The 15,574-nt window shown below is 53.4% G+C and overlaps 1 protein-coding gene across 1 annotated transcript; it reads right to left on the bottom strand.

The window, feature by feature from the left end:
• Positions 1 to 3,196: 3,196 nt before the first annotated feature.
• On the bottom strand, positions 3,197 to 13,198 carry LOC135978588 (maestro heat-like repeat-containing protein family member 6). The gene is made up of 7 exons (XM_065579474.1): positions 13,160 to 13,198; positions 12,280 to 12,456; positions 6,392 to 6,547; positions 5,412 to 5,540; positions 5,041 to 5,143; positions 4,536 to 4,595; positions 3,197 to 3,531 (listed from the first exon to the last, which is right to left on the bottom strand). Exons 1-7 carry the CDS (start codon positions 13,196 to 13,198, stop codon positions 3,347 to 3,349), a joined length of 849 nt encoding a protein of 282 aa, XP_065435546.1. The 3' UTR covers positions 3,197 to 3,346.
• Positions 13,199 to 15,574: the final 2,376 nt, after the last annotated feature.

Below are 15,574 nucleotides of genomic sequence, written 5' to 3'. Positions count from 1 at the left end.
CTCGAAGAACAACAGTTACAACGGTGAGTAACCGTCTTTTTTTAAACAATTGTGACTTTATTTCCTTTCATATATATAGGGGGCGGGTAACTTCAAGATAAACAAACACAACTGTCACACCGTACCCTGGCCAGTCATGAAACTGTCTTTCAAAGCTTCTCAGATGCGCAGCGTGCCCTGCTGCGCTCTTCTAATTGCCCTGTTGTCTGGCTGTGCGAAATTGGCCGCCAGACCAGTTGCTTCAACCTCCCACCCCGCCATAAACGTCTCCCCCTTACTCTCACAGATATTGTGGAGCACACAACAAGCAGCAATTACAACTGGAATATTGGTTGTGCTGAGATCTAACCGAGTCAGTAAACTGTGCCCGCGCGCTTTCAAACGTCCAAAAGCACATTCTACCACCAACCTGCACTTGCTCAGCCTATAGTTGAACTGCTCCTTACTACTGTCCAGGGTGCCTGTGTACGGCTTCATGAGCCATGGCATTAAGGGGTAGGCTGGGTCCTCGAGGATAACTATAGGCATTTCAACATCCCCAACAGTAATTTTCTGGTCTGGGAAGTAAGTCCCTTCCTGCAGCTGTTCAAACAGACCAGAGTTCCTGAAGATGCGAGCGTCATGCACTTTTCTCGGCCATCCCACGTTGATATCGGTGAAATGTCCCTTGCGATCCACCAGTGCTTGCAGCACCATGGAAAAGTACCCCTTACGGTTTACGTACTGGCCGCCCTGGTGTGCCGGGGCCAAGATAGGGATATGCGTTCCGTCTATCGCCATGCCGCAGTTAGAGAAACCGAGAGCATTAAAGCCATCCACAATGGTCTGCACATTTTCCAAAGTCACTACCCTTGATAGCAGCTGGTCAATGATTGCGTTGGCCACTTGCAGCACAGTAGCCCCCACAATAGATTTGCCCACTCCACACTGATTCCTGACTGACTGGTAGCTGTCAGGCGTTGCAAGCTTCCACAGTACTATGGCCACTCGCTTCTCAACTGTGAGGGCTGCTCTCATTTTGGTGTCTTTCCACTTCAGGGCAGGGGACAGCAAGTCACAAAGTTCCATGAAAGTGGCCCTATGCATACGAAAGTTTTGCAGCCACTGGGAATCATCCCAGACCTGCAACACTATGCGGTCCCACCAGTCTGTGCTTGTTTCCCGGGCCCACAATCGGCGTTTCATGGCATGAACCTGGCCCAACGCCACCATGATCTCCCAATCGCCACATGCCGTGCTTCTAGGAACATAGGTGTCCATGTCCTCATCAGTATAGTAATCGCGCTGTCGTTGCTTCCTCGCCCATTTTTGCAGATACTGCACATACTGCTGGATAATGTGCGAGGTATTTACAATGGTCAAGACTGCACTGGAGATCTGAGTGGGCTCCATGCTTGCCGTGCTATGGCGCCTGCACGGGTAATCCTGAAAAAATGGCGCAAAACGTAGGAGAGCTGTTCGGTTCAAGATGGCTGATAAAAGGCGGGAAATGGTTGCCTTCTGTAGCTTCCACATGAGCCCAGCACTGACAACATGTAGAAATTTGCTAGCGATGCAAGAATGGGGGAGCAGAGTTTGTGGCGGAAGCTGTGCTGCTCGGTTCACGATGGCCGAACAACGGCGGGAAATGGTTTTTGCACAGTTCTGTTTTCTGCTTACTAACAAAAAAGGATCGTTCTCTTTCTTGCTGTTTTCTGTACTTTACACAGCCCTGTGTCCCTGACGCAGGATCTCTTGCTAATTTTTCTGCCATTTGATTTCTTTTGCCCAACCTTCTCAACCTTCCTTTATATTTCCCTTTTATTTAATTAGCCTTTACTTTTTAAAATTTATTTCAACTTTTTTACTCTTATTATTTTTTAGTCCCAACAAAAATAACCTTTTACCACATTCTTACTAATCTATAAAACAAACTCCTCTCTCTTGTTGCTTTCTCTAGTTTCCCCTCTTTCTTCTATTTAAAATAACCTTTCTTTCCTTTTTTCCTCTAAGCCTAACCAATCTTTCTTTTTTTAAAACTCCTTTCCTTTAAGGCCTCTGTAGCGAGGGGGCGTGGCCTCCTGCCCTGACAGACAGAGAGGGAGCCATGAACGCCCCCTGTTGGGCAGAACCGGGACTTCCACGGCCACCCCACCGGAAGCAGAAGGGTGGGACAGGAAGCGGAACTATAAAAGGCTGGTCCTCCAGCTCAGTCGGGAGAGAGCTGCCGGAGGAGCAGGACGTCTCTTCCCCGCTGCGTGACCCCAGACCTAACGGAGACCGCTATCCTGACAGAGACCCAGAGGGGCTGACAGAGCTGCAAGACGCCGGGGTCTCCGACGAGCTGGTGGGGCTGCCACTAGCCGTCTACCCCAGCGAAGCAAACAACAACCCTGGAACCCATGTACACATGGAATCGAATGTAGGAAGTAGCCCAGGGAAGCCAAATCAGATTCAGCTGTGTTATTGACTACAAGCCGGCCAGCATGTTGCGGTTGGACTTTTGCCGCTGACCCAGTGGCGGACAACTCCACCGCAGTTAGGGCCCTGGGCTGGGACGCAGTGGAGCGGGAGGGCCTGGGTTCCTCTACCCCCACCACCCCAACGTCAGGAGTGATAGCCTCCTCACCTGGTTGTCAGGAGGCCTGCATTGGTCTGGCACCCGCCTGAATCTGGATGCCAGACAGTTGTGCTGACTCTCCCACCAGAGAGGTAACCTCCCCTAGACTGCGACAGCTCTGCCGGACTGTAGGCCAGAGCCCCCCTACTTGCTTGCTGCCCCACCCTGATCAGTGGCCAGGCAAATGGACCTTCTGTTGCTCTGCCTGCCTGCCTGTAGGCCACAGCCCCTTCTCGATTGCCGGCCTGCCCTGATTGAGGGCCCTGGGCAAACAGACTCTCTACCATTACTTGGCCTGACTGCAGGCTAGAACCATTAACACTGAGATACTTTTCCCCTGAACCAAGGTACCCAGAAGTATCATAGCAAAGGGCGTGGTCTCCCGCCCAGACGGACGGGGAGGGAGCCGTGAACCCCTTACAGTCTCTCTTTCTACTCATTCATACTTTTTCTCTAAATATGTCAAAACACAGGCACACAACCTTCCCCCGGCCAAACACAGAAAAATAATACAAAATAAAATTTCAAAATGGCTGACGGCACCAAAAACATACACGACTGGAAATGGGGATGGAGGGCGGGACGTAAATGCTACACAGTGCAGGGAAACCTATCAAAAAGTACATGGTGATGAAAGCTATCGAGCAGTTAACTACTCACATGGCTGCGCAGGGCAGGCGGCCAATGGGGAAGAAGCCATGTTCTGGTACGAAGCTCCCAGGGAAGGGAGGCTGGCTTTTCCCAGAGCTAGGGCAGCTGGGCAGCTTCAATGACCGGGCTCTCCTTAGTGCACATTGTTCTTATCCTATGAAAGCATGTCCATAGGCTGCTGTGGGCTGGCGGGTGGTTCTTGAACGCCTCCAGGATGAAGATGGTCTGAGAAGCCAGGCTTTGGACCGAGGAGTTGCTGTCCTGCTGCAAGCCTTTGAGGTCTAAGATTGAAAGGAAGGAAATGGAGGTCAGAGCCACAGTGCTCTGGAGAGCCCAGCAAACCAAGCCAGCGCTGTACCTCTCGGCCTGTGACAAGGAGGCAGCAAGCTGGGAGGCGGGAGGCAGGGGACTAGCAGGAGCAACCAGCAACCTTCACTAAACATCCCTGCTGCCCTCCACAAATGAGGGAGCCTCCAGACACAGGCAAGAAGTCCCAATGAACCCCATTCACTCACTATTTCTAGGACTGCCCCATCCCTGCAGTATCTGAGCACCTCATCCCTGGCTGTATTTACCCTACGCCTTCCCCCCAATGCACAGATGGGCACTTAGGTCCAGAGAGGGGGAGAGTCATAAAGGGGGCTTGGACATTGTTAGGCTATGCCTAACTTTAGGTGCCCTGCTGCCATCCAGGAAATGCCGAGGAGGGAGCTCAGCCATTCTCTAGCTCTGGTTGGGAGGCCCAGCTGTGAACCTGCTCTGGGAGTGAGAAGCCTGAGTTATATCACTCCCCCCTCCGCCATTCGCCAACAAATGTGGAGATGCTGCTCTGCCCTGCGCTGCCCAGGGGTCCGGGCACGCAGCAAGGAGGTAGGTGACCGGACGTCACCTCTGCCTCATTTGGAGCAGTGGCTTCACCCCAGGCACCCCACGTGGAGGTGACTGCTCCAAACACTGGGCTAGTGAGTGCAAGGGGGGAGGCAGCACCCCACCTCGGCTGTGTTTGGTGGGGGGGCAATCGTCTCTGAAGGCCAGCCAGCTCAGGCCCAGTTTGGGGATCTGCCAGGCCGCAGCTCTGAGGTCAGGGCTAAGTGCCTTGCACATGCCAACCAGCAGACACGACAGGGTGAGGGGGCAGCTGATCACGGGTTTGGGGATCTACATTTTGCATCCCTTTGTGGCTCTCGCCCGAGATCATGTTGCTGGCGTCGGAGATTGAACCCAGCCCACGGCCCTGGGCCGTTCATCCCCCTAGCGCTCAGTGCTCAAAGCAGGTACCACCCACCGTTGCAGATGGCATCCAGCTTGTCCTGGCTCCTCTGGTCCAGCTGCCGGGCAGCGAGCCCTACACATACAAACAGCTCGTCACATCCCCGCATCCCCAGCGAGGGTGTCAAATGTCACCCTCCAAGCAACCCCTTGCTTCCCCCACCCCTCGCTGGCCAGGACGCGCTCCCGAGTCCCCAGGGGAAAGGGTGAGTCCCCAGGGATGGTTACAGGGCTGGTTGCCAAAGGAGAACACAGCACCTTGAGGGTTCACTACCAAGAGCCCATGGTGGGGTATGGGGGGCGGGGAATGGGGACTGCATGGGGAGCAGTGGGGTTAGAGGGGCCCCATCAGCCCATCAGGGCAGTTTGGGGTGAGCTTGCTCCTGCGGACTTCTGACACCCTTGATCCTGCATTGGACAATCAGGAGCCCAAGGGTTACTTATCGCTGCTGGCAGGGACTGAGGAGAGCCTGGGACCGGATCCAGCCCCCCTGTTAAAGGGACCCCTGCTCTGTGGTTACCTATGAACCTGATGGCCGCTTGTCTAAGTGGAGTCTGTGGGTTCTCCAGAAAGGCCATGGTCTGGCACAGAAAGTTGTTGGCTCTCCCCTTGTAGCGCGTCAGCTAGGACCAGAACAAGGGAGCACAAGGTTATTAAAGGCCTTTCCGTCCCGCAGGCCGGGTTCCAGGTGTGTGGAGCGCACGTCCTGTTTTCACCCCTCTTTCCTGTGCCGGGGGGATCACGCAGAGGGACTACACCCAGGGCCAGGAGTGGTCCCAGGGCTGGGGCTCAGTGTGGGCACAGAGCCGGGCAATGGGGGGTGCCCTATCCACCGATTCCCCCGCTCCTACCACGAGGGCTGCGCAGTGAATGACCTGAGGGCTCCCTCACCAGGCAGTCACAGCTTTGCCAGGTATCCTTGCGCTGGATGAAGCCACCAAGCTGGTGCCACTTCAGGAATTCTGCCGCACTGCTGAGGGTGTCCCAACACACCTGCAAAACAAGTGGGGCCAGGGCGAGCTGGCCACGGTTACGGCTGGAAGCCACTAGCCTCGTTACCCGGAGGCGGGGAGGCCGTGCGTGCTGAATGCTTCCCGGCCCCAGGTTTCTTGCGGAAGGGCGGCGGTGTGGCTAAGGCAATAGCTGGAGACCTGACTCAATTCCCAGCTCTCCCTGCAGGAACTCAGGCAAGTTGCTTAGGCCCAGGGCTGCAAAGGGATTTAGGTGCCTAATGCCTATGGGTGATCAATACTTTTGAGGCGCTAGGCCTCATGCTGTGCCTCAGTTCCCCACCTCATGGTGGGTAGGAGGGTGAATTCATTAGTGCTGGTGGCATTTGGCTCCCAAGTGATGGTGGCCATGAGCGCTAGCATGTGCAGAGACACCTGGGGCGGGGGGAGGGGGGGCGGCTTGGGCATCTCATGTCTAGTACGGGCTGTCCGGGCCGCTTGGCCAAGGGCACACTGGGTCCTGCGCACCATCTGGAGACTGGGTAGCCCTGCTCCTGGTAGGGGCCATGGCCAGGGTTGTGCTCTTCCCACCAGCACAGCCAGGGAATGTGCGGAGGCCAGTGGCTGTAGGAGTGGTGAGGCGACCCCTCCCCCCACCCAATCTCTCAGCCTGGCTGCAGGGGGGGAGTGTTGGGCTCAGAGGATGCAGGGAAGACTCAGCAGTTGGGTGGGGCGCCATGGTCATGGCGCTACTGCACTCAACGTTCAAGTGATTTTGAGCTCCTGACTGTCACAGCACTGAGCACCTGCCCTCTGTCAGCGAGACCCTTTAAAGAGGGGGTGTCACAAGCTGCCCCCTCAAAACAAATTACTGGTCACTCTGTAACGGTATCTGCTGCAGGCTCCAGCTCGTGGCCTCACCTGGGACACGTTGGGACACTCATCATGCACGAGGAGGAGCAGCGGGACCAGGCTCTGGAGCACATGCACCTTCATCCGCCTCCTGTTGAGCCCCCTTACAAGCTCCAGCAGGTGTTTAAAGAGGCTGATGGAGAGCACCCGGAGCCTGCTGGACACCTGCAAGAGACGACGTGGGGAGGAGACGCTGTGACAGTCATTCTCACCCAGCGGGGCAAGCAGATGTCTGCCCTGCAGGGGGTATTGGTAACTCACCCCCAGCCATACAGCCACAGCTGGGGCCAGAGTCTCATGGGCATAGCGCCATTGAAGGCAATCGAGATGCAGATTTCCACCAGTTGAGGGGCTGGCCTGGTAACTTCTTGGCCAGGGAGAGCAGTAAGGTGGGGTGAGACTGCCCCTGGGCTCTCACAGCCAGCTCTGGGCACACTGACATCAGCACACACCTGTGTCAGCCAAGGGGGAATGCTCAGGGCAGAGCAGTGCCAGGACAGGGGCGGCAGAGAGGGAGTGATGAGGAAAGATTCAAAGAGCAAAGGAGGGGGTGTAGTTTGTCCTCCCGCTTTGCGGGCCCAGCTCACACTGCTCTTGACCCACAGCGGCCCTCTAGCCAGGCCAAGGGGGCCAGGCGTGGGGGGCAAATTCCTACACTGGTGTTTGTTCGAGCCACGCACAGGGACCTGGGGTGGATTTAACCCAGGGCCAAGGAGTGGTAAATGTGCAGGAGTTCCCAGATAGGGGGCCTTGGAACCCATGACTGGAAGCCACCCAGCCTCCAGGGGCTCGGGGTGGGCTGAGGGTTGCCCCACTCCTGTGCATGGGTTTCTTGTTAACTCAGAGCCAGCCCCGCTTGGTCACATGGTGCTGCTGGGCCCCCGCCCTGCATGGCTGCTGGCAGAGCTGAACCAGTCCAGTGACCAGGGAGGCTGGGCGAGCTGTGCCAAGCAGGGAGAACCAGGAGCAATAGCTGGATGCTGTAGGGAAGGGCTACTGCTTTCTGGGAGGTGAGGCTGAGGAGGCAGCCTGGGGACGGGGTGACTTGAGCTGTTCTGGGAGTGGCTGAACCTTTAAACGGTGACTCCCAATCAGCAGTTACATGTCACCTCTGGGCACCAGGTTCTAGACCAGGCAGTTCTCTGCGTGACGTCTGTTGTAAAAGTGTTCATAAGTTCACCTCACCTCAGTCCCTGGAAAAATCATGGAGCAGGTCCTCAAGGAATCAATTATGAAACACTTAGAGGAGAGGAAAGTGATCAGGAACAGTCAGCATGGATTCACCAAGGGGAAGTCGTGCCTGACTAACCTAATTGCCTTCTATGAGGAGATAACTGGCTCTGTGGATGAGGGGAAAGCAGTGGATGTGTTATTCCTTGACTTTAGCAAAGCTTTTGATACGGTCTCCCACAGTATTCTTGCCACCAAGTTAAAGAAGTATGGGCTGGATGAATGGACTGTAAGGTGGATAGAAAGCTGGCTAGATCGTCGGGCTCAACGGGTAATGATCAATGGCTCCATGTCTAGTTGGCAGCCGGTTTCAAGCGGAGTGCCCTAAGGGTCGGTCCTGGGGCCAGTTTTGTTTAATATCTTTATTAATGATCTGGAGGATGGTGTGGACTGCACTCTCAGCAAGTTTGCAGATGACACTAAACTGGGAGGCATGGTAGATACGCTGGAGGGTAGGGATCAGATACAGAGGGACCTAGACAAATTGGAGGATTGGGCCAAAAGAAACCTGATGAGGTTCAACAAGGACTGGTGCAGAGTCCTGCACTTAGGATGGAAGAATCCTATGCACTGCTACAGACTAGGGACCGAATGGCTAGGTAGCAGTTCTGCAGGAAAGGACCTAGGGGTCACAGTGGACGAGAAGCTGGATATGAGTCAACAGTGTGCTCTTGTTGCCAAGAAGGCTAATGGCATTTTGGGTTGTATAAGTAGGGGCATTGCCAGCAGATCGAGGGATGTGATCGTTCCCCTTTATGCGACATTGGTGAGGCCTCATCTGGAGTACTGTGTCCAGTTTTGGGCCCCACACTACAAGAAGGATGTGGAAATATTGGAAAGAGTCCAGCGGAGGGCAACAAAAATGATTAGGGGTCTGGAGCACATGACTTATGAGGAGAGTCTGAGGAAACTGGGATTGTTTATTCTCCAAAAGAGAAGAATGAGGGGGGATTTGATAGCTGCTTTCAACTACCTGAAGGGGGGTTCCAAAGAGGATGGAGCTCGGCTGTTCTCAGTGGTGGCAGTTGACAGAACAAGGAGCAATGGTCTCAAGTTGCAGTGGGGGAGGTCTAGGTTGGATATTAGGAAACACTATTTCGCTAGGAGGGTGGTGAAGCACTGGAATGCTTTACCTAGGGAGGTGGTGGAATCTCCTTCCTTGGAGGTTTTTAAGGCCCGGGTTGACAAAGCCCTGGCTGGGATGATTTAGTTGGGAATTGGTCCTGCTTTGAGCAGGGGGTTGGACTAGATGACTTCCTGAGGTCCCTTCCAATCCTGATATTCTATCATTCTATGATTCTTTTAGCCTGTTTATTTGATTTGGCTGCGCTCTTCCTGTCTGGCCACTTCGTAGTAGGTTCTTGGAACAGCAGTTCTGAGTTGTCTTTCCATGAGGAGTTGTGCTGGACTAGATGCAGGAGCTGCTGTTGGTGTTGATCTGTAATTCAGAGGAGCAAGGAATGGATTTTCCTGCTTTCAGATGTTTTTGGCTGTCTGCGCAGCTCTCTCAGCCTCTCCATTCGCTTGTGAGTAATGTGGGCTGCCAGTGATATGAGCAAAATCATATTTCATTCAGACTGACTTAAATTCTGCTGCAGTGAATTGTGGGACATTGTCCATCACTAGTTGTTCTGGATACAGAAATGAGCAAACGTACACTTCAGTTTCTCAATAACACTGCAACATGTTATGTCTTTCAAGTACATTATTTCTATATAGCTGGAAAAATAGTCCACAATGACCTGGCAATGATGTCCTCTGAATTCACAAAAATCTGCAGCTAGTCTTTCCCAGTTCTCTCTCTTGTAGAGGTGGTTGTTCACTGGTTCAGCATTGCCTCTTAAGTTGATTTGGACTAGATCACCTTTCAAAAGCCCAATAGCATCAGATCCTCAAGTTCTTCCATCTTTCTCACTAGGCCCATCATGGCTGCTACACTGCAGCTGAGAAGGTTGTTGGTCTTTGATCTCATACACACGGAACGCAAAGCTTTTGTCTTTGTAAATTGGTTCGGTGATGAACTGGCCCATGCAGTTCAAAATCCCTTCAGGGAGGGTCAGAGCTGTGTGACATCAGCTCTCGAGTCAACTTTAAAGTCAATAGTCTTGCTTTGAATATTCAATGTCACTCTCCAGGCGGGCGCCATGTCATCACAAGTGATAGATCCCAGAATCAATGGGTCTTGATTGTCTGCAATATGAGTCAACTCCCTGACTTCTTCAGTGCAACGAACAGCTGCAAAAAGTCCATATTTCAGGCATTTATTACAGCATGCGCCTCTGGCTGGACATGTATCATCCCTTGGGATATGACTTTTCCACACCTTGTGCATGTAGACTGGCATTTGTCCCTCTTAGCCTGCGAATTCTCTCTCCTTACCTCAGGGATTTTATGAGAAAGACTTTTAACACTTAAGTGTCTGTTTGTAGCTTTTAAGCTAGTTGCAGGTTTTTCAATTTGCTTTTGCCTGTTGTTTGACTAATTCTGACTCTTGCTCGCTGTATAGCTGTGGGTAGAGTTAAATCTCTCTTCGGCGGTAGCTACTGTGAAAGGTTTTTAGCAGTGTTGTTATAGCTGTGACAGTCCCAGGATATTAGAGGTAGGTGAGGGAATATCATTTAGACCTCACCTGAAGAATTAGAATTTCTTCACCTGGCTTGTCTCTATGAAAGGTTTTTATCTTTTAACCCAATAACCAACCTGTTTCTGAAATTTTCATGTTTTACATTCCCCAAATCACAGTTTTCAGCCAGGGGATGCAGAGGTCTTCTAAAACTTTCAACATTTTCCCCTGGTTCTTGAATTCTTTGCTGAAAACATGCTCTTTAATAAACCACATTTCCCTCGGTTATAAAGTGTGCATCAATCCTAACCACAACCCTTGCATAGTTGTCTTTGTGATGGTCTTCAGTAAAGTCAAAGGAGGTAAAGATATGCTCTGCGTGCTTCTCCATAGCCTAAATTAAAGTCAATACCTGTATATCCCCAGTTCCTTTGTGCAGCTTGTTTGCAATGCAAAATCGTGCAAAACATTGTTTCCAGTCTGTCCATTGTGAAGGGTTATGAAAGGTGACGTTCTCTGGGGAATCAGAGTGGGGCATGTTGATGAGGTCCTGCAAACTTCGTTGCTGTTCCTTCCGTCTGCAACCTGTGTTGCTGTTTTCCTTTGGTTTCTGTTCTTAGTTTACTCCTGACACCATATCATGTTCTGTACCAGATATGTACTGCCTACAGAGCTTGTTTACACACACCAGATGGACAGTGCTTAATTTGTAATGAAAGAGGTGCTGGGGCTCAAGCAATTTTTTTACAATCATAACTGACGCAGCAAGCCCAGAGGTGCCAGGGCTAAGCCCTGGCAAGCCCTGGCACAAGTTGAGCACTGCAGATGGGTTCATCATAAGAACTGTTAATGCTCTGCTGGATACAGCTGAGGTTCATTTAAATAAGGTATTTTACAAAGCGTCACCTAGTAGTCGAACAGTATCATACAGGGTAACATGCCATTACACAGGTAGCCTGGCTTGTTTGCTAGACTCCATCCCATGTTAATCTTACTAGCCAGCTGCTCCTGCCCCCGGTGTCAGCTCAGAGCAGCCGGGCAGGCTCTGCACAAAACTTATGGGAGCGGTCTGGGGGCATCAGAGCTGCACTGCAGTGGGCATAGGCAGATGTTGAATTGGCACCTCGCTGGTCTTCCCTCCAGTTGTTGAGGCCTATTTGCCTTTCCCTGGTGATGGGCGTTGTGTTCATTAACGCTATTTGGATTTAACACCCCCCCATAAAGAACCTGTTCTGTTCCCCCCGGGCCCGAGAGGGGTTTGGTTTAAAGGGCTCACCCCAGGGCGAGATCCTGCAGCTGGGGTCCAGGAGACCCTGGGAACAGCTTGAGCCGGGCCTGTGCCACTACTAAATAAAGAGCGGCAGGGTCCCAGCAGAGTTCGGCAGGGCTGAGGGTGGTATTTAGTGTTGTGAAAGCTGGGGAGGTGGGTGGACGCTGCAGGAGCCCCCACTGGGGGGTTACCCCTAGAAGGCAGTAATGGATGGGCCCCTTTCTCCTGCCCACTTGCTGGATCTCACCATCCAGTGGGGGACTGGACATCAGTCTGGTGAACGTGCCGGCGGGGGCTAGTTTGTGGTTATGAAAAGCCTGGGGAGAACTAGGCCCTCCTTTGACGCTGCGCTGCCATGAGAACGAAGGGGAGAGGAAAGGGTGGTAGCTGCAGAACCTACAAACGGAGCCGTTTCCTTATGGAGCTCCCAGGCCAGCTGTGGGATTCCTGGCCAGGGAGAGGAGGGGCAGGATTTTCACCAGGGTACCATCACTTGTCACCCTGGAAGCCAGTAAGAGCATTGCAGCACCCTGTGCTGCAGAGGCCCCCTCGCTGCATGCAGACTCAGGAATGCATGTCCTTCCACAAGGGGAGCCTTGTCCCCAGGCTGCCCTGATCCTTGTCAGCAGGCCTGCAGGACACAAGGGTTCCCATCCTTTCTGCCATACGCTCTGATGGAGAGTGAGGTAGCAGAGGAAGGCGGGAATGGGCTCACGTCATTTACAACAATCCTTTTTCTGGCTAGGACCATACACAGGCCCTGCTAGCCCACCCGCCAGCCCCCATTCACAGGTCCGCAGTTTGAACGGGCTCCCATGAGCCACCAGGCCTTACATCATCAATGAAAGGCAGGAGTTTCTCAGCCACTTGCACAGCCGCGCGGCTGGCGCTCTGCCTGTCCATGTCAGCAAGGATGTTTTTCAGCACGGTGATGGCCTCGGCGATGATGTCCCTGTCTACCTCCTGTAGTTGCTCCAGGACCTCTGGCAGCAGACGCTGGAGTTTCCCCACCTGCGTGAAATGAGGAGCTGCTTTACAAAACACCCTCCAGTGACCCACAAGCCATTTCCAAAACAACGTCCACCTCCCCTGCAGACAGAGGCATGGGAACTAAGGGGGTGCTGCAGCACTCCCAGGTTTTACACGGGGCTCTGCTCCTGGCCCCGCTCACAGGGTCCCAGCTGCCAGCCCTGCGCCAACCCCCATCTGTGGCCCCAGCCTCGGTCCCCTTGCTCCATCCACCTCCCCCGCCCCCGGCTCCTGGAGCCATGGCCCTGCTCCTGAGCCCAGCTCTAGGGGTGGCAGGGGGTGTGGGCAGGGGTAAGGGGGGGTGCAGCACCTCCACTATAAAATGTCTTCCAGCGCCCCTGCCTCCAGGTGACATGTTAGAACCTCAAAGCCTTTGCACAGCCAGCTAGGATCACGGGCAGCAGGGCCGGCTACCTGCAACATAAGCAGCTGCTTCCTTGTACCCCAGATCTCAGGGGATGGTATTTATTAGCGGGTATCATCTGTGGAAAATTCTCTGCACAACACGTTGACCCCAAATAAATCAAGTCTATTATTGTTATAGGGGTTCAAATAGCACCTCAAGGGCCTATCTGCAATCAGGGCTTGTGCTGGGGGATTTCCAGGCACAGTAAGAGACGTCCCCTGCCCTAGAGCTTACAGGCTAGGCACACAAAGGAAGGATTTCTATCCCCATTGTACAGACATGGAACTCAGGCACAGAGAGGCTACGTGACTCGCCCATGGTCACCCAGGGAGTCTGGCAGAGCCAGGAACCGAACCTGGGTTCTCCCGAGTCCCTGTCCTTACAGCCCAGCCTAGAGGAGGGAGCCAATTTTGCACACGAGTTCTAGGGTTGGTCTGTTACTAAAAGCCAGATTCAATCATTTCTGTATTTGGTTTTTGAACCTTTCAAAGACAGCCCCACAAAACATTTTTGGAGAGGGTCCAGAGAAGAGCTTGAGAACATGACCTATGAAGGAAGGCTGAAAGAATTGTGTTTGTTTAGTTTGAAAAAGAGAAGACTGAGAGGGGACATGATAGCAGTTTTCAGGTATCTAAAAGGGTGTCATAAGGAGGAGGGAGAAAACTTGTTCACCTTAGTCTCTAAGGATAGAACAAGAAGCAATGGGCTTAAACTGCAGCAAGGGAGGTTTAGGTTGGACATTAGGAAAAAATTCCTAACTGTCAGGGTGGTTAAACACTGGAATAAATTGCCTAGGGAGGTTGTGGAATCTCCATCTCTGGAGGTATTTAAGAGTAGGTTAGATAACTGTCTATCAGGGATGGTCTAGGCAATATTTGGTCCTGCCATGAGGGCAGGGAACTGGACTCGATGACCTCTCGAGGTCCCTTCCAATCCTAGAATCTATGAATCTATGAAAATCTCAACCGGCATCAGGGAAAAAAATGTGTCAAATACAGGCTAACCGGTTCCGGAAGAAAAAATGAACCACAAGCAAGTGAAAACCAGGCTGAGGAGCATGGAACGATGGGAATGGTGTATGACAAAGAATGACAGTCACGCCCTCTCCATGTCTGATAGAATCGTAGTCCGGGTTTAATAAACCGGACTGACCCGCTATTCTCAAGGTAAGTAAATTATCATTAGTGAGAGTTGCCTTCAGATTGTCTCCTCTTTACCAGGCTGCCAGATCTGTGTATTTAAGCCCCAAGGGTTTTCTCTGCCTTCACTATATTGTGTGTATCAAACTTGTTATGAGATCTTAGCAGCAAAAGGCCCCTGTAGAGCTCTTCAGAGGAGCAAGTGCTGCGGGACAGAGCTGTGACGTCAACAGTTAAAACCTATGAGGCTTTAAATGGGATTTGTAGGAAAAAATGGTTCCTAATTGAAGCGAAATGGCTCTGTCTGGGCGTCCCTGATCACTGGTGTCGCCAGCATTCCCTGGGGTCTAGAGTCCACAGCTCTGCTGCTAATCTAGTGCTAGGGTTCTTTGGATCACAATCAGGCCCGGCAGTGCCAGGTACTGCACACACCCAGAGACACACCCCGCAGGAGCCAGGCTTGGAGACTTGCCCAAGGTCACCAAGCAGGTCAGTGACAGAGCCAGGAATAGAAGCCAGGGCTCCTGACTCGAGGCCAGGGTCATGTCCCCATGGAAGGTTTCAATGACTCCAGCCCTGCAGCAGCTCCCTGCGGTTCTGGGTTTATCCCCCAGCCCTCCTCCCCTCTCACCTTGTCTGGGCACAGGGACAGGTTCAGGAGGCCTTTGAGCGCCAGCCAGCGCACCACAGTGTTGGGGTCTCTCAGCTGCCCACTCAACTGATCCAGGATGGCGTCTTCCTGCTTATTGCCAAGGTCAGGGCACTGGAGGAGCTAAGACACCAACAGCGAAACAAGCTAGAGAACGGGGCTGGACCCTCACGACTCATCTCTGCCAAGGGGCCCTTAGCTCCACCTGCCACGGGCACAGCATGCGCTGTACTCCGGGCACTGCGATTGGTCACCGTGTGTGCCCCACTGAAACGCTGCTAGCGCAACGGGCCCTCGAGGCTCCAGCCGAGATCAAGGCCTACCCTGCTCCCTCACTAAGGCTCAGCTGCATGCGGAGCAGGGAGGGAGGGGGCTGCAGCCTTGTGTTCCAAAGGGCCACCCGGTCTACGGGGGGCAGGTGAATTGGCCGTGGATGGGCCCGGCCTGCGCATGGCATACGGACGTCAGAGGGGGCTTGAGGGCCGAGGTCACACAAGGGACCATTCTATGGAGCTGAGCCTTGGGGAACAAGAGACACCCGACCCTGGGCTTTGCTCCAGCCCCGCAACACCAGCTGGGGCCGGTAACAATGTCCAGAGTCAGTGACTCCACCCCTAGGGCTTTAGGAGCTTTCCCTGCCCCTGGTCACCCACCCACCCCCAGAGCCACCTACCCCTCTCCTGGCCATAGGCATGGGCGGCGAGTTCTATGGGCCCTCGGTGCCTGGGCACCATGGGCCTCGGCCCCGCCTTCTGCCCCCACGTCTCCTGGGCCATTTAAAAGAGCCCGGGGCCCCCACTCACCACCCGCAGTGCAGCGGAGCTGAGTGGCTTCCTGCCTGCTTGCTCCACATGGCTGCCGGCCCCTCCCTGCGGCCCCTGAGTGGGGTGGGTCTGTGTCCCACTG

This window comes from Chrysemys picta, unplaced genomic scaffold (genome assembly GCF_011386835.1).
Source record: "Chrysemys picta bellii isolate R12L10 unplaced genomic scaffold, ASM1138683v2 scaf329, whole genome shotgun sequence".
Classification (NCBI taxonomy): domain Eukaryota; kingdom Metazoa; phylum Chordata; order Testudines; family Emydidae; genus Chrysemys; species Chrysemys picta.
Note: the sequence above shows the minus strand (reverse complement) of the source record. Positions and strands in the feature narration are given on the sequence as shown.